General features: G+C 41.6%; 1 protein-coding gene across 1 annotated transcript in view; it reads left to right on the top strand.

Moving 5' to 3' along the window:
* Nucleotides 1-3,358: 3,358 nt before the first annotated feature.
* The window catches only part of NECAB1 (N-terminal EF-hand calcium binding protein 1), a 57,261-nt gene continuing 34,153 nt past the window's right edge, over nt 3,359-26,466 (top strand). Inside the window, exons 1-3 of the mRNA XM_008494737.2 lie at nt 3,359-3,439; nt 6,402-6,426; nt 15,248-15,356. Of these exons, the coding sequence (XP_008492959.1) occupies nt 3,398-3,439; nt 6,402-6,426; nt 15,248-15,356 (176 nt within the window). The 5' untranslated portion in view covers nt 3,359-3,397. The remainder of the gene's footprint in view (nt 3,440-6,401; nt 6,427-15,247; nt 15,357-26,466) is intronic.

Raw genomic sequence — 26,466 nt, forward strand, 5'->3', positions numbered from 1 at the left:
ACTGTCTACTCAGATTTGAAAAATAATTAACAAAAGCTTTGCAGTACAGATAACCTTATGTTTCCCCTTCTGGAGGGGAATGGAGCTGTGGTCTATGGACTGCTTAGGACCATTTCTTGTATCTGAGTCTGACGGGTACTGTGAGCTGGACTTCTTTGGGTTTAAAGAAAATATGAAATTATTTGTAGCTGTAGACAAACAAAAACAGTTTCTTTCTACCTTTTTTTTTCTGAGAATGTTGCAAATACAAAGAATGAAAATGCTTCTCTTTTACTGGGCTGTTGTGTTGTTATGCTCCTGACTCTCTGTCATGTTTTGATCTTCTCCTTTGTTCATTTTCTTAGATCTTTTAAGTAAATATCTGACTTACTCATCCTTCTACGCAGCAATCTTTCCCTCAATATGAGCCATAATCTCTAATGGATGCCCTATTACAGTAATTTTTATTACACTGCAGGGCTGGTCACAAGCAGAATGTGCATAGGAGAGTCTGTGTGGTATATTAATTATCATCACACATCTTATACAGTTCACATATCCCTTAAAAGTTGTCCTAAGATCTACCAAATTGCCTGGATCTATGTGAAAGAGTGTGCAAAAAAAGGTGTATTATCTTGTAAGAAACAACTGATATTCTGTGTACAGTGATGTACATATGGTTCACTTAGGCACTTGAAATGCATTCCTATGAATTATTGACCCAGAGGTGTCTTTCACAGGCACTGAGCTATTAAGAAAAATTAGGCTTGAGAACCGAGATGAAAATTGGATTGAACGAGTAGGTTTTCAGTGATTTTTCACATATATTTTTAGGAAAAGCATGCAAATAAACAAAAAGAACAAATTCATGTTCTGCTTCAAGCTGTGTGGTTTCCTTCTGCAGGAGCTCTTATCAACACAGACCAGAGGGACCAGAGGGAAAAGGAGATGGGAGGAAGGACATGGGGGCAAATTCAGGTCTTGCCTTAGAAGGGATCTGGATGAGGGTGAAGTGAGCTGCTGGAGCTGGGGACCTCTTCAAACTGGAAGTTTTGGGGTTGGTCTACAGAGCTTCAGATGAAACTACATGTTCTGAGAGCTGAAGAGAGACATCTTATTATGCTAACTCAGCTCTTATGATAAATACCAATCCACTCCTGCAGCCAAAGAAAGGACCATAAAGCAGATCCATTTCCTCAACCAGGAGCAAATAAATTGGGACTTCTCCCTAGAGAACCATCAGGTACCTGAGCATGCAAGCTATTCTGCTGGGAAGGTTATATTTTGTTATAAGCAGTACATAGCATTTTTTCCTGTCATTTAGAAGCAACACACATAGGTAAACATCATGGAGTGATTTAGAAACTTGATCAGGCACTTAGGCTGCTTGTATTTCCTCAGCTGAAGATTCGCTCCTGTCTGCACCAGTGCCTCTTGTTGCACAGCCTCACTGCACACCAAGTGTAAAGTAGCTGTTGCTGGCAGTTTTCATTCGTTTGCTTTTCCCACATAAAAGGGCAAAATCATTAAGTACTGTCTGACCACTTCATTCACATGAGTGAAGATGCTGTTACAGTAGGCTGGTTTCTAAATAAAAGTTTATTGATGTGACACATGGCAGGAGAAAGATCAGGCGGTTTTAGGTTTTATCCTCATCCACACAGGGAGCAACTTTATTTCTGGTAACAGGTGATGGGCAGCAGAGGTTTAGGGCTGCAGAAGTGAGTGCCTGCATCACTGAGTGCTGACCTCACCTGGGTATTTCACAAAACTATCCTCCTCCTGTTAATGCAGCAGGTACCACACTTGTACTCCCACATCACAGGGGACCTCAGGGCTGTGTTCCCCTTCATTCCACCTCAGAAGCTCTTGCTCAGAGGCAGAAGGAAATCACTGAATCAATAAGGAAGCTGGTAAAATTCAGAGCTTTTATCATGCTGGTGTTGTTAAGGTATTGCTTCAAATCATTTTGAAGTGGTATTAAAAAAGTATCACCGGTAAGTTATACATATACTCATGGATTTGTTTGCTCCTCTGATCCTGAAAACTAAAGTCTTTGAAAATTATTACTTAACCTGTACTTTCACATTTCTCCATCGTGCAAAAGTCATTTGCAAATAAGTTTTTTAATAATGAAAATAATGCTATCTTCTACAATAAAAAGTCTATGAGTTATTTTTGCTTCTCATGCTTTGACTTTTGCCCTAAAAATATAGAATCATAGAATATTTTGGGTTGGAGGAGACCTTAAAAACTATTTAGTTCCAACTCTCCTGCCCTGTGCAGCGACACCTCCAACTAGAGCAGTTTGCTCAAAGCCCCATCCAACTTGGTCTTGAACACTTCTAGGGAAGGGGAATTCTCAGCCTTCCTGGACAGCTTGTACCAGTGTCCAGTGTCTCACCACTCTCACAATGAAGAATTCCTTCTTCTCAACCTACCCTCTTCCAGTCTGAATTTATTCCCTCTTGTCCTATCACTATGTGTCTTTTGTACAAAGCATCTCCCCAGCTTTCCTGTAGGTCCCTTCAGGTACTGGAAGGCCACCCTAAGGTCTCCTTGGAGCCTTCTCTTCTCCAGGCTGAACATCCTCAGCTCTCTCAGCCTGTCTCTATAGGAGGGGCATTCCAGCCCTCTGACCATCTTTGTGGCTTTCCTCTGGACTTGTTCCAACAGCTCCATGTCCACCTTGTGTTGGAGGCTCCAGAACTGGACACAGTACTCCAGGTGGGGTCTCATGAGAGCAGAGTAGAGGTGTAAATCCCCTGACCTGCTGACCACACTTCTTTAGACACAGCCCAGGATATGGTTGGCTTTCTGGGTGGTGAGAGGACAGTGGCAGTCCATGTTGAGCCTCTCCTTAACCAACACACCCAAGGCTTTCTCCTCAGCACTGTTCTTCATCCATTCCATATCAGGATTTCACTTTTTTTCCTTACTTTTTTTTTTTTTTTAATATGTTTTGTCTCTGTAGGCAAAATGTTCACTGTAAACGTTAAGACTAATCAAAGAGGAAAGATATGGGTTCTTTCAACAAAAGTTTTCATTCCAATACAGTAATTAGTCAATGAAGTTAAATTAAGTTCTTCCATAATCTAAAGACAACCTTTGGACTTTTTATTCTTTTCTCTCTGGAAAGAAATACATTCTCATGCTTCCATTATAAAAATCACATTGAATAAAAGCTTTTCAGTATTATTAAAAGCAAAAAAATAATGAGATTTGTTTGTTTGTTTGTTTTTGGTTTTTTGGTTTGTTTGTTGTTTTTTTTTAAGCCATCTTTAGGAAGTGAGATAAAAAGTGCAAAGCAAGCATCCCCGGGGCCGGGGGGCGGCAGCATCCCCCACGGCTCCGCAGTTTCTCCCTCCCAGCTCCGTCGCTGCTCCGGGCGGTGCCGGCGGCTGAGGCGGGCGGGCGGATGGCGGCGGAACCGGGAGCGGGGCTGCGCATCTTCCGCGATGTGAGTACGCGGCACCTTTGGCATGAACCCCTTCCCTCCAGCAAAGTCAGAAATTGCAAGCTTTTGGGGGTGGGTTGGTGTCGACATTTTTTTTTTTTTTTTCTTTTTTTTTTTGGGGGGTTTTTTGGTTTTTTTTTTTTTTTTTTTTTTTTTTTTTTTTTTTTTTGGGGTTTTTTTTGGTTTTTTGTTTGGGTTTTTGTTTTGTTTTTCCCCCTCTCCCCCCTCCCGTCTTTTATTTCTTTATTTGTTTGTATATTTTCCTGGAGCCATGATTTCCTTCCTGGGGTGGAAGGGGGTGAAGCCCAGCAGGATTTCCCCATCCCTTTTCCCTTTCCCCTTTGTCTTTCATTTTCTCTCCTCTCCCCTCTATCTTCCCCTTTCCTTATTTAAAAAAAAACAAAACGTTTCTAACTTTTAAAATGTGAATGAGTGCAATGAGTTTGCTTTCAATGTGCATGTGTGAGGAGAGCAGGTTAAGGGATGGTTGGGAGAGGCACTGGGTGAAAATGTTTCCACTTTTCAAAATACATTGCTTGGATTATTTTTTTTTTTTCTGGGCTTTTCACTGAAGAGTTTCTCACCCTAAAAAAGTTTCCTTTCCCAAATTCTGTAGCCTCCTTCACATCCATGGGTGGGGAGACCTTGATGGACTTGAGGTGCAACCTTGAGCCCCTCAGCTCAGAAATTTCACCCCTCAGGGTGCTGGGATAGATTTAGATAGGATATTAGGAAAAAGTTCTTCATTCTGAGGGTGATGAGACACTGGAACAGGTTTCCCAGGGACCTTTTGGATGCCTCCTCCCTGGAAGTGTCCAAGGCCAGGTTGGATGAGGCTTTGGGCAACCTGGTCTAATGGGAGGTGTCCCTGCCCATGGAAAGGTCCCTTCCAACCCAATTCATGCTATGATTCTATGATATCCTGATTGCTCTTCACTCCATAAGGAATCATTTAAATCAGATTCTTCCTTGACTTTTATTCTTTCCATTCAAGTGTACATTGAAAAATGCAGCTTTTTTTCCATATAAATTCCTCTTACAAGAGAAGACTTACAGTCAAGAATCTCAAAGACAGAAAACAAGCCCAGGGTGCCAGGAAAGAGATGAAAGGCATTCAGATGGAGCCAGCTCCCCAGTTTAACTCAGCATACTGGGTTAAGAAGCTGCAGATGGTCAGAATATTTGATAAAATGAAACCTTTTCATTTCACTTACTATGAAAAATTTAATTCAAATCAAAATTGTTTAATTTTCAGCAATTTCTTAAGCCTTAAGTTTTTATTTTGTTCTAGCAATGTTCTTAATGGTCTTTCCTTTGCTCTGCATTTAGTATTTTCATTTGCATTGCAGAAAAAGTTCCAATTTAAGAATAAATATTTTAAAACCCTAAACAGTCCAGTCCTCATGCTGAAAATTCAATCTCAGTATATGATTTCTTTGGACATATTGGACGGGAAAATGTCATCTTACTAAGTTTATTTCATGCTTTATGGGGTGCGAAGTTTAGCAGAGACCATAAGTGAATTCCTGGATGAGGGTTACAATTTTTTTAGCTCCCTACAAACCCCATCCGACAGAATACAGTCACAGTGAATACAGTCACAAAGATGCTCCAGAAGGTCTTGGCACCTGGATCCTTGGGTTTCTCATTTGGTTTTACTCTGGGAGCAGAGCAGTGTGGGTGTAGGTGAAGCTGTTGAAATATTACTGGTAGTTTATAAAAAATACATGTGCCCATTTTGAAACTCTTTCCTTTACTGATATTTGTAGCAGCAATAGAAACTATATTTGGAAGATTTGCTTTCTTCTCTTGTCTAAATCTTTTACTGCCATTGCCTGGGTGACTCCCCATTGAGGCTCAGGCTGAAGTAGTGAGGGTGACTACACCTGGAAATGTATCAGGGTGACAACAGGTGGCAGTTCTGCTTTTCTGAACTGTCCCCTGGTGACTCATGCCACATCAAAACCAACTTACCTGGAGAGCAGGGAGCAAAGAAGCTGGAAGAGAACCCATCTGTGGCTTCCACTCCCTATCCTTCACCCTTTCTCCCAGGGGGGTGTGGTGGGACTCCAGCAGGGACAGGCATGTCACAATGTCACTGCTGGTAAGACAGGACCTGACACAGCCCTGGATGGGTTGGTGCTGTCTGCCTGCCAATGGCAGGGCTGAGCCTGGAAGGCTCCTGGTGAGATGCACCCCCAGGATCCTTTCGTCAGACTTTACACAAGGAGTTACAGTCTCTTGCCTGTGTATTTAAACAGCTTCTCCAGCAGATGCTGTTAGGAGCAGGGAGAAAAGGCAGCCTTGCATACTGGGTGGGTAAACTGGGGTCATGTATAGGTTTCATGGTAGAAGCATCCCAGCAAAGGATCTAGAAAAGGCACCCCAACACTGCTTTTGCCTTCCCAGCTTATAAACCTCTGTCCTTTCCCTCTCCCCTTTCTACTTATTTTCAGAGCAGTCCTCAAACTTGCTCCCACACATCTGATCTCATTACCTCCACCACTCAGTCTGATCCCTTTGTAGCATCAAGCTCCTCTCCTGACTTATCCCTGTGCTGCCTCCACCCACAAAACCCCCAAGTCTTGATCACCTTCTCCAATGCTCAGTGCATCCTCCCAGCTATCATCCTTGCTCTGCTTCTTTAAAACAGTTCTCCCACCCCCAAATTTAGTATCATGGTAGCCATACAGTATCAAGACATGCACAAGGTACAAGCCATGCACAAACTAAAACATAAAACTGGTTCTTGCTATGGTCTTTTGTTTTCTGTGTGCACAGCATGGGAGGAGTTAAAGAAAGAAGGATCTGAGGAAGGGAGACATACCAAGGGCTTTTCAGCTTTATGCATCCATGTGCAAATATGGTGTATTTCTCAAACTATAAATGCCCACTAAGTACAGCATTGTGTCCTACTAACCCATACATAATAAAGTGATTTTGTTTTCTCTTTCTTTTTGTGTAGATATTAAGAAGAGCAGACAAGAATGGTAAGACTGGTCATGTGTCTCCCTCCTTACTCCCTTTGGAAAAAAAAAGGCAAACATTGCTGATTCAGCATTTTAAGTCATGCTTTAAACATTCTAACAGGAAAAGCAGACATCTCTCATGTCATTTTATGTTTTCTACAGGTTATGTATTTTGTTGCGCACTGCTCTTCACTATGGGTTCTTTAAGGACAGATGTGCTTTCACCATTCAGTGTGTGTGTTTGAGTTTCACTTTGCGTGCACATGGCTGTTTTTCTGGTGACATTGTGTTCATAAGAAAGTCTGAAATACTTGTTAATACCTCCATCTTATTACATTTTAAAACCACCATAGGCTATGTCCATCAATCAGGCTTGTTTCCTACATTTTGAAGTTATTTATTTGTTCTGCATGTCAGTAGGCAGAATAAAGCCTTGAATTCAACTTGCATCTCTACAACACAAAAACAATGAGTTTTTACTTCTCTTAACTGAGAGTTTTGTCCTTGTGCTACTGACTGCTTTTCTATCCACAGATATTTTTTTCCCTTACTTAAATTCAGACAGCTGGAGCACAGTAATGTGAGGCTCCACAAATGCTCCCATTGTGACTGCAGCAGTGGAAGGGCTTTCCTGTAACAACCCCAAGGGTAGCCACTGGATTTTTTTGCTGGTATACATAGTCATGATCTCAACCCTAACTTGAACTGAGGAGGACCTCTCAGCTCCCTCTCTCCTCCACAAGTTTAGAACTGGTATTTGGTTATGGCCTTGTTCCAAACTTACAGCTCCTGCCCCCAAACTCTTGGATCAGATCCAAGAAAGAGTTAACTGAAAAGAGCAGCTAGAATATGACAGTTTTAGAAAAGATGGTTTGTATATAGGTGCTGTCATTGATTTGCAAATACAAGTCAGCTGTTATGAAAAGGCACTGAGTATAAACTATATCTCAAACATCCATAAGGCTCCTAAGAGGAATATATTTGAAAACACCATAAGCAGTATCTGCTACAGAAGCAGAGACTTCCCAAAGAAATACAGCCTTAACCTTAAGGAGCCCACTAAACATTATGCTGCACGCAGTCCAAGAATGACTGCAACCAAACGAGGGAAAAATTTAAAACTGATTAAACAAAGAGCAACTAAAGCTCCAGAAATGGCCAAACCTGAATATCAAACACCCAGCAGACTCTAGCAATGAAATGTTATTAATGCCAGAACCAGCACCTTTATATTTGCTTCCATTTTTTCTCTGACATTTCAAACAAGCATTCACTGAAAGCTTTTTTTGTTCCCCCATAAAATGTAACTTTTATAATGTCACTGAACTAGAATCTGTATAATGAAAAATACAGTCTGATGAGATGAATCTCCTCATTCTGTTGTATGTTTTAATTCAGCACCCCATGATGTCCATGATACAGAACAGGGACATCCCATTTTTAAAACCAGAATTCTGTAGCTGAATAAAATAGCATTATAATGCCAGCAGTATGTTCTCACTGCATTTAGCATAAGAAATTATATAATTACTATATATATATAAAATTAGGAAATGTCCCCCAGTGCCCTCTACAGAACACACAGCACCCCAGCTGTAGCAAAATTCTTGTTGATTGCAGTGGCCTGGGGATTCCTGACCTGTTCTAAAAACATTTGAACATTAGCCTAGCAAAAAACAACTGGTCATAAATAAAAGACTACTTGAAATAAGGCAACAGTAGCATCCTATAGCTTTCACTGGTGTCAGTGACCACATTGATTCACAGAGCATCTACATCTGAGTCACCCAACGCAATTTCCACAGCACAGCTAAAAAAAGTCACTGAGCTGCACCTCTTTGATGGTCAAGAGAAAATTTCACAACATCCACTCTACAGTCAGAATTTAAAATCAATTTAGCATTTTCTCCATTTCAGGACAAACATTCCGTGCAGGTGAGTCTTCTACTTGCTGCATCTGCTCCTGTGTCTCCAGGTGAGCTTTGGCATTATCAGAGCTCCCTCACTAGATCAAACCTCAGATGGTGACTTCTCAGTTACTCTGACTTGTAGCCCAGAGTGCTAATTTAAGACATCTCAGAGGACTGAGTGAATATATCTGTGAGAGGCAGGGGAACCACCTCAGGAATGGAATCTCTTGAATTACTCTAAAATGAACCTGGTGTGGAGGCTATGTGGAGATTGCCACTTAAGGGACTGAACTTTTTTTGAGAAAAACTTTAACATTACACCAAAGTGAAGCGTGCCACGTCCCTGATTTCAGCATTTTTTTCCTGGGCCAGTATCTCCTAATCTGGACCACAGCATCCTGACATCTCCTGAGGTCTTCAGCTAGCCCACAGCCCATCCCCAGCAGTGCTGCTTGGTGGCAGCTGCAGCAGAGGATGGGGTCTTGTCTCCACACACATGGACTGTTCAGACACAGCATAACGTGGCAGGGTGACCCAGCTCTTGTTTACCCTTCCTTGGGAAAAGCAGCTATGTGCAGGAATCCTTTGGGGAACCAACATGTGCCATGAAAGTTTGAGAGGCCCATAGTGGCCTCGTTTGAACCCTGTATTTACTGGATCACATTACAGAACATGTATTATGAATGGGAGCCAGAGCACAGAGATTCTGAGAATTGCACTGTCACTGATTTGAACTCCCAAATACCAGATGGATTTGTAAGGCAAAACCCTTGTATCACAGCCTCCAGGGACTCTGGCCAAACAGCTGTTAGCTGTCCAGATCCACTTCAGACATCTCCTTGGCTCCTGTTTCAGATCTCAGCTTCTGCCCGGGGTGGAATGTCCCATCTCCACCTCCCTGAGTCCTTCAGGTGTTGCAGGGCTGGACTCTGCACTCCAGATACCAGATGTTATTTCTATATAGATTAAATGCCAACTGTCAAATATAAATTCTCTTCCTGTTAGCCTATTTCCCTTGGTATCTCTTGCTTATATGTGCTAAGCTTTTCCAGCATAATAGCTGGAATAATAGCTCAAAATACTTTTTTCTGGTTATATCAACACTCGGTACAGATCAGAATCCATGCAATATGTGCATTTGCTCAGGATCTTTAAAGCTTCAGTTTGTGTCTGTGCCTTTTCTTATTCAACCCCTCATGCCTGGGACCTAGAGGATATGATAAGAATACTTTTTGGCACACTGAAATTTATTATTGTGGCAGCTCTTCCTTGCCCTGACTCCAGCCTATGTGCTGTATGCCAATCAATTATTTTTTCCCCCAATGTTCTGCATCTGGTTCTGTCTGCTTGTGCCTGTTGTCATGTGCGTGTCCCCGCCACCTGTTTTTTCTCTGTATAAAAGGCAGTACCTTCTATCACTCAGGTGACTTGAACCTTTTACACCAGGTAAGGACTATCAGTTCCTTCCAAAAAGGCAAGTCACACAGCAGGTCCCCAGGAGCAGGTGAGTTAGGAGGAGGACCCACATTTACACTGCCTTCCCACTGTTTGCTTCAGTCATGCAGGAGACTGTGGCTTAGGTGAGGCACTTCAAGCCTCTCAGTTTTTCAAAGGCAGACAAGTTTCAGAAAACCTTAAAGAGCTGTCACAGCTCCCATGAGAGATTTAGGAAGTCAGCTCCCATTGTGAACTGTGAGGTCTGGATGGGGCTGTGGTTTTGGCCCCTGCCTTTCCCATGGCAGCAGTGACAGTTTCATTTCAGTCACTGTCATTTCCTAGTCCCTGTTGTACCTTCCTGAGGAACAGATACTTTCTGCCATGGGGATTTTTCTGTTTATTGGTTTCACTTGTTCTCTCTTCTCCCTTTGCTAATTTTTGCCCTACAAGGGCAGAGGATTGCTCACATAGAGTCTCAGACCCTAAATAACCCAGCTGCCCTGGCATGTCCAAGTTTTTAGCCTGAAAGCAGGCTGGGCACCATATGGTTGGGCTGGGACCATATCATAGGCTCCGATTTCCAAGTCCCATACTATCAAGATGAACTCCAGGATGAGCTTTAGTCCAATGAGGCTTTTCCCTCTGATTTCCATAAGCTCTTCCCTGTAACTCTTCCGATTGCCATAAGCCCTAGGGCTGATGTTCAGCCATATGAGCTCCACCTGATGTGGCTTCTGCTTTGTTTTTTTCTCAGGTGGAGCCCACAGGCATGCTTAACTGCTAGGAAAAGTTCACAGTCCTAATGAGAAGCCTGAAATAGGTGGAAATGAAAGCTGTTTTGTTTCCCTCCAGCATTTGCTTGTATCTCTGCAAGACATTCTGCTCCTCTGCATCACTGTCACTTCCTTCACGGGTTGCACACTCACCGTTTGCCATCATCTTTAGGCATGTGGACTCCAAATATATACATGCCCTTGTTCATTATTCATCTGATACTTTTTCACTCATTGATTTATTCTTTCAGCTCAGAAAGAGAGCATGTGTGGGGCTTCCCTTTATCAGACACACTGTTGTCTATTGAAGTCATAAGCTATCCAAAATGGGTCCTGGTTCCTGGAGCAGACTGGCTGAGGAATAACAACTGGGTTTATTTTATAAAAACATCTGTTCAGTAGAAATGAATTTTACTGAAATAAATGTAAGAATGCAGTTGTAACCCCAGGGAAGGCTCCTCTAAAACACCATGTAAATGTATTTCTAAACTTGCTAGTGCTATATAGGGAGATTCATTTTATTTTTTATACTTTTGTTGGCCAGTCAGAAGTGGTTTTGTTCCAAGGAGGAAGGGCACCTGTACCTGCTTTTGAAGAAACCCTGCTTTTGAAAGGCATCAGAGAAGATATACAAAAGAAAGCAAGACTTGCAAAACAGCTCCTTCATGATAAGGTTGCCAAGGCAAACGCTGCTAAAGTCTGATTTGTCTGAGGGATACATTGCTCCAGAGAAGTTTATCTTTCATGAATCATCCATCCACTGTGGCTTTGTCAGTGACAGAAATTGAAGAAGCTATAGTAGAGGTTTCTACCAAGCTGTTTTCAAGTGCTGAGACCAGACAGTATTTATCTGGGTGCTGCAGGGACAGCAAGGTGTACCCCAGGGATGCAGTGCTGCCAATATGTAATCCACCTTTAAAATAAAAACTATTCTTGACACCTAAAAAAACCTCTGGCTAGGCAAATATTTCTTTAGCACAAGGAGCACTTGTTAGGGTTTGGTTTGAGCTTCATCTGAGCACTGAGGAACCACTGAGGTGGCCTGAGCCACTGGTGTCTTGAGACCCGGCAGCACTAGCAAGTAACACTCATACAACACAAGAAACACCCTGGAGAACCAGAGATTCTTCAGTAAATATAACTGTACAAAAGCTGCAGCTGCCTAAGTTCAAATCTCCTTGGGTTTTGCCAGCAACAACTACAGCAATAAGGCAGGCAGTGTCTATAACATTCAAAATGTTACTGAGAATGAATAGCTACGAAGCAAAAGGCAATGTTTGCTCCTGAAAGATAAAATTTGAAGAAAATAGTGAAAGGGTCAAATCAGGCTGCTGCAGGTCATTGATTGTCAGGATTTATGTAAAGCCAATGATCCTGAAGAACAGAGGTAAACAGACAGATGTATCAGGTTTTGTGTCATGACCAGACTGTTCTGTGAGTAAACTCATCAAACGTTTACTTTAGAAAAGTTGCCAAAATTCACTCATTTCTTGATTATGTGTATAACTTGCACGCAAACCACCTTTGCCAGAAAAGGTTAAAGTATCAGAGGCAGTTTGATTAAAGAACTGATTGTATCTACATGAGCCAAAGGAATCATAGCTGTGAAGAGAAGCTCATTTCAACAACACAGTCAATATTTGATATTCCTTCTCTGTAAGCAGTGTCAAAGAGCAGATGTATTTAGGTTCTCAATTAGGTGATTATAGCAATTTTGTAAAAGAAAATAGCCTAAGTGCAACAAAATATTGTGCTTTCCTGCTTTTTAGCTCTTGTAGATACTGACAATTTTTTTTATAGTAATGATGATTATCTCCAGCTACAATCTGTCGCTTCATAGTAAATATTTCAAAGTGTTTTTGTTGAAGCAGACATTCAGTTTGCCCAATTTTGACACTTCTTGAAGATAACTCTTTTGAAGCCATATATTCAAGACAAAGAAATTATGAAGTAAAAGCAAGTAAAAGAGTGAGGAAACTTTTCAGCTCCACTCTTCAAATTTGTATGCTATACTACAGCATGTAGTTACAGGATTCATATACTGCCTTTATGGTAGGTTCTTCACCACTATAAAATTAGGCAGCAATATGTTGTATATTTTTGTCATGCTTAGGGCATCATAGCATTAATCCTCTGCAGGTGTTAGTTAGCAGTAGGTTGCTGAAGGGAGAGAAAAGAACATGCAACTTTATTTTCAAAGTTTTAGGCTCTAAAAATATTCTCTGTGCTTCATGAAAAGGCTCAATCAGTTCAAAAAAATTTTACTTAACTACTCTTTAGCCATTTCACCTTCTTCTAAGTAAAAGATGAACCTTCTTCCTTTGGTTTTTGTATCCTGTTTCTCAGCCTTGCACTTAAAACTCACTCAGACACATTAATGAGGAGCAAATTGCCATAACTGTTTTAATGGAGTTATGGATTTGACTTATCCTGACCCACACACTTCTTCTGAAATCACTCTTGTGCAGCAAAGAAAAGAGGACATTTATTCTTCAGGACAGAAGCAAATGTCATCTCTTGCTAAGGGATTCCTGATGAAATCCAATGGACTTCTGTAGGGTCAGCTTTCCATTTACAAACTTCTTTCTTTCACTTTTTAATTTACTGCTGACAAGAGATGGTTGGTTTCTTGCTGATGCAAGAATAGCTTTCTATACGAGGTCATTCAGAACTCCATCCAGGATCTAGTTCACTTCAGAAAGCAGAATTATCTTACATTTCTTCCTTGAACTGATTCTTGCCTCAGCCTTGAATCATATATTCAGGAACAAGTTAGGTGTGCTGACTGTCATATGTTGTGTAAATAGTCATTGTGCTATGATTAGAGGCCAGAGCTAACAGGGCCTAATGCTCCTTGCATCCCAAAGTCCTAATTCCCAGAACAGGCAGTAGCCTAAGTCTGTCACTGCAGCCACAGCCACCCTGTAGGTCATAGAATCATTGAATCATAGAATTGGCTGGGTTGGAAGGGACCTCAGAGATCATCAAGTCCAACCCTTGATCCACTACCACTGCAGTTACTAGACCATGGCGCTGAGTGCCACATCCAGTCTCTTTTTAAATATCTCCAGGGACAGAGAATCCACTTCCCTGGGCAGCCCATTCCAATGCCTGATCACCCTTTCGGTAAAAAAAATTCTTTCTAATATCCAACCTAAACCTCCCCCGGCACAACTTGAGACCGTGCCCTCTTGTCTTGCTGAGAGTTGCCTGGGAAAAGAGACCAACCCCCACCTGGCTACACCCTCCTTTCAGGGAGTTGTAGAGAGTGATGAGGTCTCCTCTGAGCCTCCTCTTTTCCAGGCTGAACAGCCCCAGCTCCCTCAGCCTCTCTTCATAGGATATTTGCTTAAGTCCCTTCACCAGCTTAGTTGCCCTCCTTTGGACCTGCTCCAGGACCTTGATATCCTTCCTAAAGATGTGACAGGCTATCCATATTGTAGGACATTTTTATCTATTTCTGACTTCACTGATCAAAATAATATATATATTTTTAAAGCATGAAAAATCTGCAGTATAGCACCTTTTATGGGATTTTCAGACATGGCACATGATGTGAAATATAAATACCATCCCTTCCTCAGTGAAGTGCAATAGCATTCCTGGTTGTGCAGAATTTGATCTGATAAAGGGAGGGTAGAGCCTCAATCTGAAGTGAACACTAAGAATACCAATTGAAATAATCTCTGCTTAACACAGCTCAGGTGAAGGATTTTGCTTCGTGATATCAAGGGTTTGCCATAACTAAAGTTAAAGTAAGAAACAGATGAAACAGGCTCCACTAAATAATGTAGTAGAGATTGTAATAAGGACTTACTCCCCTTGAATTAATGTACTGCTCCACACAGGACAAGATCACAGACAAGATGTATAAGTACTAAACAAAGCTAACAACAATGTAAATAGTAAAGGATCTTAAATATTGGACTAAATAAATTGGATTATCTGAGTGTTAAAACATTAGAGCAACAAAACAGAGTGTTAGGATAACAAACAAAAGGTACAGAGCACCAAGCATAGAGCTTTTGAGACAGATGTATTTTATGAAGAGTTTTATGATATTATAATATCATAATGCTGAAAATGGGTGCAGTGTATTGATTAATGTCCTTAGGCAGAGAAGAATGCCAGGGTCAGAACCCTCCTGCTGTTAAATGTTGCACTTGAGTCTCAGTTTCTCATATAGGAGGGGAGGGGAGGGAGCAGAGGGAAGAAAGAGGAGGAAAAGGAAATAAATAGATAGCTCTAGATAGCTGAAGGCATTTTTCTTGAACTAACTGTTTGGTTTTCTACTTTTTGGATTTTCCCTGTCCCCCTCAGTCTTATGAGGTCACTGATCTTCCATGCAAAGGTGAGGACACTGGCAGAGCGCAAGCAGGGAAACGTGAGGCATGGAAGGGAGAAGGTGAAGTGAATTGTATCAGGGCAAAGACAGGATCGTTGTGATGTGTTTGTCATGAGAGACTTCCCAAATCCAGCTATCTTTGTTTGAAAGTTATGAAGGAGGAAGAATAGCAGAGTTACCAGGAAAACTGAGAACTCTGATACAGCAGCTGATGCATTTAACAATCACGTTCTTTCTGTGCCTTGATCAAATAGGTAACATTTCTACACCTAAACTGAAGATCCAGGGATTTTTATAACTTCCTTTTCTACTGCATGAAGTAAAAAAGTAAAACCATAAATGGAACTAAGGCAATTTCCATTTCTTCGTTGTTTCAGATGACGGAAAACTGTCCTTCGAAGAATTCAAAGCTTACTTTGATGATGGGGTTCTGAGTGGAGAGGAACTGCATGAACTTTTTCGCATGATCGATACACACAACACTGAGTAAGTGTCTAAGATTACAGTTTACATTTAAAGCAGCAACAAGGAGACTTTTGAGAATGTTTTTTCATTGTCTTTAGCTGATAGTGCCTGAGAGTTTGCAACTGAAAAGTGTTCTACACTTCTCGGGATCTCTCTTTTACAGAGAAATCTTTTCTCTTTTACATTTTAAAGGCTTTCCCTTAGCACCTTCGAAAGCTTTTGAGAACCCTGTCATCAGGCAGACAGCAAGATGGAGTATGCCCAATATCAGATGGATCTAGCAAAGAGAGACAGCTTGGGCATTATCATATAAATTCCTTGTTAGTATAGCTTTCCAGCAAAAATCACATGAAGCAGATATAATAAGGAGGCAAAAACTTGACTCACTGGCATTTGCTGAAAAGGGCAGATTATATAAAACATCTCGAATTAACCAGCTGGCTAAGAAAAGCAGCAAAATGTTCAGTGAACCTTGGGAAGTTTTGTAATGCAAGAATTAGGAGGACCATGTACATATCAAACAATCCCCAAACCATCTGTTTTGTGATGTTTTCACTAGCAAAATACCCAATGGAATGAAACAAGAATCATGGTTTCTGCCTGTAATTCCCAAATACTTTATGTCTGGTTTTCTGGAAGGAGAGGGTGAGAAATTCTACTCAGTTGTGTAGCTAGTAGTAGAAGATGTGCACAGATTATTTGGTCTCTTATCCAGTTAAAATACAGACTCTGTCAAACTCTGGGCAAACCATTTCTCTCCTTTCTGCTTGACTTTGTTATTTACAAAATGCAGGCTGTAGTTCTCTGTCCAAGAAATATTTTGCAAGCATTGAGATTATGCAGTGATTTACACTACAAATAAATGCCTAGGACAGATGGCAAAGGAAACATGTTATGATCTGCCAGATCGTTTCTTGGAGTATCTCAAGATTTCATACCCAGCTTATCACAAGAGCAGACTTTGGGTTGTTTCCACCTGCATTAAATCTTTTGCCTCCGATGGTATTCTGAACCTCATGTCTGTGTGCATGAGTCTTTGCACTTCAAAGCCTGAAGAAAAAAAAAGAGATGTGTCTTTGGGGTGGTATCCATGGGCTGCAAACTCAAGAAATCTGAATTCCCTTTTCAGCTTTGCTGCTGCAGTCTTTCAAAAAAATATTCAAAGCATAAAAGATTTACACTGGCTTAACACTTTTAAGGGAACTGAATTAACCAGGTATTAAAACCCCCTGTTACATGGGTCCTTATACCAGTCTGGCAGAAAAAAGATTTAGAAGATTATTAACTTTTAAAAAGACGAAGCCAAGCTAATGTAACATACTTGCTACAGAGCAGATAGGCTGTGGGAGACTGATAAAATGAGCAATTACCATTTTCAGTGTGAGAGGAAGACAAATAGTAGGGGTTTAACTTCCTAGTAATTGAGGTTATTCTGCCTGACTATGACCTCTGCACCTTTGTTGTTTGACGCAGACAGGTGGTACCTTTGCACAAAGTAAAACAAGAGTCAACTGGTACCACAGTGACCATATTCATCAGGAAAAAAAGATCAGTAGGAATTTGTAATCAATACATGAAATATCCAAGAGATAGGTGAAATAGGAGTTGATTATGCAAGGATGAATTTCTACTTACAATTTGTCTAGATTTCCCCAACATAAGGACATAGAGCTCCTGGAATGTGTCCAGAGGAGAGACACTAAATACTCAGAGGGCTGGAGCACCTTCTCTATGAAGCAAGCTGAAGAATTTCGGGTTCTTTAGCCTGGAGAGGAGGCTCTGAGGTCACCTTATAGCAACCTTCCAATGTCTGAAGGGGGCCTACAAAAAAGCCGGGGTAGGGTTTTTTACAGGGGTGTGTAGTGGGAGGAGAAAGGGAAATGGTTTAAAACTTGAAGAGGGGAGATTTACATTAGACATTAGGAAGAAATTCTTTCCTGTGAGGGTGGTGAGACACTGGCACAGGTTGCCCAGGGAAGCTGTGGCTTCCCCCTCCCTGGAAGTGTTCAAGGCCAGGTTGGATGGGGCCTTGGGCAACCTGGTCTGGTGGGAGGTGTCTCTGTCCATGCAGGGGGTTGGAACTGGATGATCTTTAAGGTCCCTTGCAACCCAATTCATTTTATGATTCTATGATTCTCTATCACAACGTATAAGTTATTGATCCAGGGCTGATTATTGCTTGTAATGAAAATTTTCATTATCTAAGGATCTTTCCTCAGTACATCATTTGGACGTGTTTTTGCAGTTTATGTATGTGCTTGCCTGTAGACTGGCTATTTTTTACTTCCTACTTCGTAAAATCTACATTATATTTTTGTAACACTCTAAACAATAAATAACAGTAAAGACAAACCATACACACCCAAGTCTGAAAACCTCCTTCCTCCCATATTTGCATCTAATTGGGAACAAAAGTTGTATTTTTATTGTAAATTTGCTATTTTAAGCACTTAAATAATGTGAGCATCACATACAACATGGTTTGTATCAGTATTTCCATAAGCTCTCAATCTGGTTTCTAAACTGAATGTATGGGGATGTTCAGTGCAGCTGCCTGGGGCTTATAGTACTGCTGAATAAACTATTTAAATTCCCCATTATGTCAACTCAGAAAATCCTAACTTGTAAGGTTAGAGCTTTCTAAAGAATTAATAGATTGCATTGCCCGGACTTCTGAATGCTAAACAACTTGCATGCAAGAAGTTTTGCGGCACAGTTCAGCTTCAGAGGAGGTAGTTCTGTGAAAATATAATTGTTTTGTTTACCTGTCTGGTTGCCTGAATAAATGTCCTGAAAGTAAAGTATCAGCAGCACAGATCTTTTTATACCTGTCAAGAATTATGTAAAATAAGTATGAAATTTGTGGCTTATGGGGTGCATGCTTTTACAGCTCATTTCTTTGGAAAATCTGCCCCTGCTTAATTTGAATGTCATCTGTGATGAGCCCCTGTTCCAGTAGAATCCTTGACATGGTTAATGGTTTAATGAATAGGTTTTAGCAGTCATTGCAAATAACCTTTTACTCTTATCCTTCTCCCTTTCCTCTCCTCACTCATAACTTTTATGTAAATTTATTTTTGCATAGTGGCATCCTCAGGGGGAAGGTGTCAGAAGATAATCAGATTTGGCAAAATTACGAACTAAGAGATATGCTGAGGATCTCCAGGGGATTCAGTCTGCAGCATTACCAAAGAGATAGTGAGATAAATGCTTCACCGATTACTGACTCATATTGTGAGTCAGTGGGGAATCAGACTTGTTTTTCTCACTTTTCTCATTGGTGAAATGAAGTCCTCAGCCATGACCTTATTTAGAAAGTAGGAGGCATGTTAAGTTCCATATCCTTGGGCATAGGCAGTCTCCCAAAGGCAGGAAGGTCCTATCAAGCCTTTGCCCATGGCACAAGTTGAAGATAAGCTATGCACAGGCTGGAGATGAATCTGGTGAGGACTTGAAAGCCTTGGGAACCTGCAGCACTGAGCTTGTGCTGGGCATTTGGGAGAGTCTGTCAGGCTGCATGTACTGCACATGTAGGGATAGGACTTGGTACCCAATGCAGAGACATCTATACCTGCATGATTATGTATTGGCAGGGTACCTAATGGTCCCTCATAGTCAATGAAGTCATTGGCACTTGTGAAGTGAGTAGAACTGCTCACCCAGCCTTCAGTGCTGTTGCACAAGGCCTTCAAGATGCTCCCACCCCAAGGTAGATAGGATCGCACAGGAGAAGCAGTTGGGACAGGGTGGTGGGAGAAATCCTAGACCATCCAGAACAACCCTAGATGCCGGTGTTATGTCTATTTATTCAGGTTCTTACTAGCTGGTCTACTTAAAGGTCTCCAGATCCATTGGATACACTGGTGGATCTTTTGCATGGAAGGCAGCACTCATGGATGTCACATCTGGGACTCTGAGCCTCAGAGTGAATCCACCTCCCCAGATCTTCAGTAGCAGAGCTCTAGTTGCTCCTTTTGATTAAACGAGAAATCTTGAGATCACCTGCCCAAATTTCAAAATCCCAAAGGATGCCAATTTCATGCCTGAGAGCAAGAGGTTGGTTGGTGTTATCCTTGTAATAGTGAGAACCCATCCGACTGCACTAACCTGCAGCCCAGTGCTGGGCACCGAAACTGAAATGAAATGCATCTTATGTGGGACCACAGTGCCTCCCTCAAGATTCTGGTCGTAAAGATCAAAATGGCAAAACCTAAGTTAAGTAGTAAGGATAGTTATTATCTGTGCCTTAGATGGTTGCTTTTGTTGTAGTTGGAAGGCCTATTTTAGTCTCATGCTATTGATAATTTATCACTGTTCAATAAAAGTACACAGAAAAAAAAATTAATGAACTCCTAAGTACAATGAGGGAAAAAATAGAATTTATTAAAAACAGCGTGAAATACAGGTAAGCTCTTTAATTAGGTGAATTGCAGGTGAAAGGGAGACAACACATTGTTTTTTGATGATTTTTTAAAACCAGATCTTTTATATTAAATGAGAATTTAGGGTGAATGGTGCAGCAGTGACATCATAAAGGTGTATTTGCTGCTATTTAAGAGATGTAAGCTGTGGAGATGAGGCACTTCAGGACATGCTCTAGGGGGACGTTGATTTTTTTTTTTTCTGGGTTGGACATCATGGTCTTAGAGATGTTTCCCAACCATGACAATTCTCTTTGTTAATGTACTTTCCTTTGTAGTTACCCTCTGCCCAACACTCCAGGTCCCAGTGAATGGCAGCATAGCTCTCTGGTGTATCAGCCACTCCTCCCAGTTTGGGATCATCATCAGCAGACCTCCAACTGGACTCAGTGCTGCTGATCACAACCCTCTGAACTCTGCCATTCAACCAGTTCTCAGCCCAGCTCCACTGTGCACTTAACTAACTCATGTAGTGGAACAGAGCGACCAGGTGCCTCTGATCATCAAGAAGTGGGTGTGAGCTGCTATCAACTCCATCTGTGCCCAGTCAGGGCAGGGCCCCTATGGAGCATGTGCAAGACCATGGGGCCAATAAATAGTGAGGCTCACACCCACCGAGGCAGCTCATTTTAGAGCTAGCTGAGAGAGTGGTTGGTTGCTTCCATAGCAGCAGACCATCTTTGCTAGTTCCACACCATGGGCAATAGACTCAGATCACATCCTACGAGTCTATATCACTGTATCAACGCGTCGATCCAGGACAAGAGACTCCTTTCCGGCAACATCCTCACACTTCCTAAGCCTACCTATGAGGACCTTATGGGAAACAGTGTCAAAAGCCTTGCTGAAGTCATAGAATCATAAAATGGCTTGAGTTGGAAGGGACCTTAAAGATCACCTAGTTCCATTCCCGCTGCATGGGCAGGGACACCTCCCACCAGACCAGGAGGGAGGAGCCATAACTTCCCTGGACAACCTGTGCCAGTGTCTCAACACCGTCAATTAAAGATTTTCTTCCCAATGTCTAACCTAATCTCCCCTCTTCAAGTTTTAAACCTTTTCCCCTTCTCCTCCCTCTACACACCCCTGTAAAAAGCCCTACCCCAGCTTTCTTGTAAGCCCCCTGCAGATATTGGAAGGTTGCTATAAGGTCACCTCAGAGCCTCCTCTTCTCCAAGCTGAACAACCCCAGCTTCTTTAGTCTGTCTGCATAGTTAAGGTAGATGACATCCACTGCTCTCGCCTCATCTACCCAGCCAGTCATGCCATCATAGAAGGCTATCAGATTGGTCAAGCATGATTTTCCCTTGGTGAATTTATGTTGACTACTCCGGATAACCTTCTTTTGCCTTCACCTGCTTAGACATGACATCCAGGATGAACTGGTCTATCACCCTATCAGGTATGGAGGAGAGGCTAATTGGTCTGTAGCTTCCTGAGTCCTCCTTCTTTCCCTTTTTGAAGATTGGGATGATAGTGGCTTTCCTCCAGTCCTCAGGCACCTTGCCTTCCTCCAGGACCTTTCCAAGAGGATGGAGTGTGGTCCAGTTCCCACAGCACTTGTGGGTGAATCCCATTGGAGCTCATGGATTTGTAGGTGACTATTTTGCCTAAAGTATCTCTAAACCTTATCCTCCTTAACCAAAGAAAAGTCTTCTTCAGACTTTCTCCCTTGCTTCCAGGGTCCGGGATTCCTGAGGGCAGGCCCTAGCAATAAAGACTGAAGCAAAGAAGGCATTCAGTAACTCCATCTTCTCTCCATCATCTGTCACCAGGGCACCCACCTCATTCAGCAGTGGGCTCTCATTTTCTTTAGCATTCTTTTTGCTACTGATTGAAGAAGCCCTTGCTGCCCTTGATATCCCTTGCTAGATTTAATTCCAAGTGAGCCTTAGACTTTTCTCATTTTCAACACAGTAGATAAAGCGATGACATTGGAAATGAAGTTCAGATGAAAAGGCAAGGTAGTGTTCAGAATGAGGTGATTATACAGTTTAATATCCGACTGAAGAAAACTAGTTCACCAAGAATGAGTTACGTGGTCCTGGTGCTAACAGATCCTCTGGTCAGACACACAAGCTGCAAATAGAGTTGCTTGGGAATTTTCCATGCGGATGGTTATTTTTAATGGGAAATTCAGCTTTCTGCAGAATAAATGAGAGTAGCTCACACTGGGAAAATTAAATGGTAATGAGTAGTTTCAGTTGCATTGACCTAAATGGAGCTGACCTTGAATGTTTCGGTTCAGCTCTTCAGAAAATAATATTGGCTTCCTAGCAGTGAGCTCATTGCTTAATGTCAGGTGTAGTTTGGGGGCCAAGTCCCTTCCATAGCTGAGTTTTCCAGAGAACCACAGCGGTTTTGGCATCTCTGCTAACATTTGCCTTTCCAGGGAGTTTAATAAATCAAAATAAACATTTTATTTTGTGTAACAACACATAATTTAATCATTTTTTAAAAAAAACAGGAACATTTGGGGACAAAAAGAGAAGTTGAAACATTATAATCTTCTGTGGGGTGGAAACTCTGAAATTTGCTCCTTGTGGCAAAAGATACACAATGATGTTGCCTCTCATCTCCTCCTTCAGGCTGGTATGATTCACTCAGATGAGAAATCCCTAGCTCTGCAGCCCTTGTACAGTTCTCCATAGATTTTAGCATGCATCACAGCTTTTGATAGTATTATTAAGACTCTTTTAGCAACACAAAGACTATTAGAGGTGGGATGGTTAGTGTGGCTAGCCAGTTCTGTACTCATTGCATACCTGTGAATCATGGCCTAATGCAAAAGACGAGTTTTGGTTTTTTTATTTCAGGTTATTTTATTTTAGGAAAAAACAAAACAAACAAAACAAACAAACTCTATTCTCTCCTCTAGTACTGCCACATGCAGTGACAATTCTGAAGTTATCCCTTGGCCTGGAGCTAAGGATAAACAAACTGGGCAGCTATTTAGTGAGGCACAACTTGGGATGTTGGAACAGCTGTGAGCTCTCTGCCCAGAAACCCTGATGGCTGCAGAGTCTGCAGGTCCAGGGAGTGCAGAGTCCTTGTAGCCCTGGGGTTGAAGAGCAGGAGTGTTCTCAGGACTCCCCAGGCACCAGCCTCCAGAGCTCTGCCATACTTTTATCTCTTTTTCCTCCTCTCCCTTTTCTGTGGCAAGAGGCCAATGCCTGGGCTTGTCTCGACACCTCACGCCACTGAAGGCAAAAGGCAGTTCTGTCTCCACTGATAAGAAACCTTGAACAAACCTCAGGGAAAAGGTGTTTGCTGTTGCAAGGAAGCAGTGAAGCAGAATATCCATAAAATGGACGTGCACTAACTGGAATACAGAAGATTCAACTGAAACATAAGGAAGAACATCTTTACTGTAACAGAGAACTGGAACAGGCTGCCCAGAGAGGTGCTGGAGTCTCCCTCTCTGGACACATTCAAAACCCACCTCGATGTCCCCCTGTGTGACCTGCTCTAGGGGAAGATGCTCTGCCAGGGGTTGGACTATATGGTCTCCAGAGGTCTCTTCCGACCCCAAACATCCTGTGATTCTGTGACTTCTTTGCACAAAAGCCTCTGTAGGGTTGGAGCACTTATCTAATTTTTGCTGACATGACAGAGGATGCTACACAAGTTTCCTTGTTGCAGAGAACTTACAGCTTTTTGGCAGAGATTGTCCATGGGTGACTACTCAGTTACCCTTGCACATTCTGAGTAATACTTAATTTCTTTCAATCAGAAATTATATGCTGCTACTTAACAATAGGAGATGCCAGCTTCAAAATGTCCTCCCTAAAAACAAATATAGCAAAGAGACGTGCAAGTAGGTCCCAAAAAAAGAGTTGGTTCAAGCCTCTGAAATAAAACCTTCTCATATCTGAAGATGAAGAGAGAGCTGAACAAGAAAGTGCTACCCTTCTCCATCTATGATAGTAATGAGAATGAATTTTCTAATTAAGCTAGTTCATTAATTTTTTTATATAGTATCGGATTATTCAATAAAATAACTGCTTTAGATGCAAGAGTCTATACTTTATACGTAATTCCTGTGCTGAAGAGGTGTCAACGCCTTTTCTTGTGGTCCAGAGAATATACACAGACCTTCTGCTGGTAGCTTTGCCTAAAGCCAGAGAATGTTACATGTCAGGTCAGTGCAGGGGTCTGAGGATCAGTGGATCTGCACCAGGAGATGGGATGGAATAGTTTTAACCTTCCCTCCTTCCTGGCTGGAGCCAGTCTCCAGTTGACTGTGGTGGGCAGAACAGGAGCATGATCAGAACAACATCTGCCTTGCACTCCTACATTTTGGGACACTTCCATAGGTGCCACAAATAGGCATTTTTGCCACAGTTCCTTCAAGTGAATTTGTGTACATTTCTGTCACTGAGCAACAGGTTCTGATCAACTTCACAGTGATCAGGACTGCTCAGTGGAATATTTGTAATAGTCCTTTAAAAATAGCTCATGTTATTAGGTAAAGAGCACTGCAGACATAAAGTTGGGCATGTAAAATAACTGCATTTAGTAGTCAGATACAAACTGGGAGCAGAAGATAAAAAAATAACAGTGCTAAAGTGATGTAAATGAATTTGGCTGCACCGTGCTCTCCTTGTGCTTATCAGGAGTGAAGTGTTAGTGCCTGGATGTGAGTCATCCAGCAAATAATGTGTATAAAATGCTCAGTGTTGCCAGCTTATAGGTTTAAGAAGAAGCATCCTTGGCATATGTACCCACTGAAATGATGAACAGGTCCCCATTATAAAACTTTGCACTGAGTTACAGAAACAGCTCCCTGATGTTTACCTCACTCCTGAACCATTAAATACATTCCAAACATCTTTAATTACTTCTGTAGCATCCTGCAGGGAGCCCAAAATTTTTTGTATACAGGAAAAGATTTTCTAGGTTTGTTCACGACCATGCTTGAAGAAGCCTGTTATTATTTCTGAGAGAAGGAAAAAATAAGTGACACAAAATTATAGTTTCCCTGCCTAGAACAGCATCCCCTTCAAATAGAATGCCAAGAACAAAGGAGCCTCAGAGGGTATTTATAATAGAGAAAGAAATACTACAAGTATGTTCGACTGAAAACCACACTCTTTATGTCATGATTCCTGAAAGCTGCTGCACGAATAGTTTTGGACAATTATTGCATTATTCAGGTGCCCAGTTCTAACTGAAAATTAATTCAGCACTCCAATATTTTTTCCATTTTTACTCCTAGTCCATTTGCAGCTGCATAGCTTCTGGGAATTCGACTAATAGCCATGTTCTGGTAACAGCAACAATGAAACCATCTGAGCCACTCCCTTACTAAATCTCTCACCATGCTGCTGGGGACACTGCAGGAAAAAAAGGACCAAATGGATTAATACGTGAAATTTGAAAAGAGAGCAGGAATAAGCCTAGCCAACAATGTGAAAAGCTGTTTTAAACACAGTTACCAAGCCATACATTGAGAAATGCAGAAATGTCTTTCATGAAGAGAAGGCACTAGGACAAATGGTGTGAAGGGGCAAAAAATGCAGAGACAATGGACAAAAAGAGAGGCATCATAATAGCAAATGCCTGTCATTTAACATCACCCTATTTTGTGGATGCTTTTAGACTCAGGCAACTTTCCAGATCTGAGAGTTCAGTTGCATGCAAGGAAGGGGAAGTCTCCCCTCTTCAGAACCGGTTCTTACTATGAACTTCTTTATACTTGGCACCAAGGTCATTTAAAAAATCAGATGTGAGACCCATTTACAGCCATCCAATTAGGCCTGTTCCAATGCAGACCAGGTCATCTTTAGTTAATATAAAAGTTGTGGGAGAATCTCATTTCCATCATCAGTTACAAGTGTTGAGAAGTTTTTATAACCCTTGGTATGCAAGGATCATGCAATATCTGTCTGTTTCTCTCGTGAAATGGAAGCTAGGTGTATGGAAGTCAGCACTGGTGGAAGTGACTTTAAGATAACGCTGTGTTATCATTTCATTAAAGGGTCAAGAAAAAAAGCCCATTAAAAAGATAAGTGAAAAAATCCTACATGCAGTCAGCCATTCAATATTCACCCCTCAGCAAGATTCAAAAAGGACATTCATGTCTTTAAGTTTCTTTAATATTCAGTTTCTTCTCCTCCTTAGAAGAAAGTCAATATGCTAACTTGCACAATTTAGCTGTAGGTCAAATGGCTTTTCTTTTACTATTAAAGCCTCGGAGAGAAGCTATTGCCCAAGAACTGATCAAGATGAATTTTGTTTGAAATGAGCAGTTTTGAATTGTATGGTTTACTTGCCTGCAGTTATATATTTATATAGAAATATGGGATTGCAACTGCAATTTTGCTGGAGTTAATACTGGTGAAACAGTTTTGAATTGCTAAAAGAATATGAACTAGAACTATGACCTAGAAACTCTGTGTGCTGGTTTTATCCTCCTGCTGTATTGTCTCTCCTGTGGACCACTACTGCCCAGTGAAGACTGCAAAGAGAAGAAATCTGTTGGGTTTTCCCCTCATTTAGTACAGAGGGTCGAGCTCTCTGAGCTATGCTGCCCAGCATGAGAGCCACAGAAGGGAAGTGCCGGCAGAAACATGTGGTAAAAACCAATTTCTGGTATTCAGATGGATTTCTGCCAGCACTACGACCAAGTGTGTAAAGCCTGAGGAAGTGACTGCCCCATGATGCCCAAAGGCTGGGTGAAGGAACTTCAAAGGGCTCTGTCAGTGAGT

This window comes from Calypte anna, chromosome 2, assembly GCF_003957555.1.
Source record: "Calypte anna isolate BGI_N300 chromosome 2, bCalAnn1_v1.p, whole genome shotgun sequence".
Taxonomy (NCBI): domain Eukaryota; kingdom Metazoa; phylum Chordata; class Aves; order Apodiformes; family Trochilidae; genus Calypte; species Calypte anna.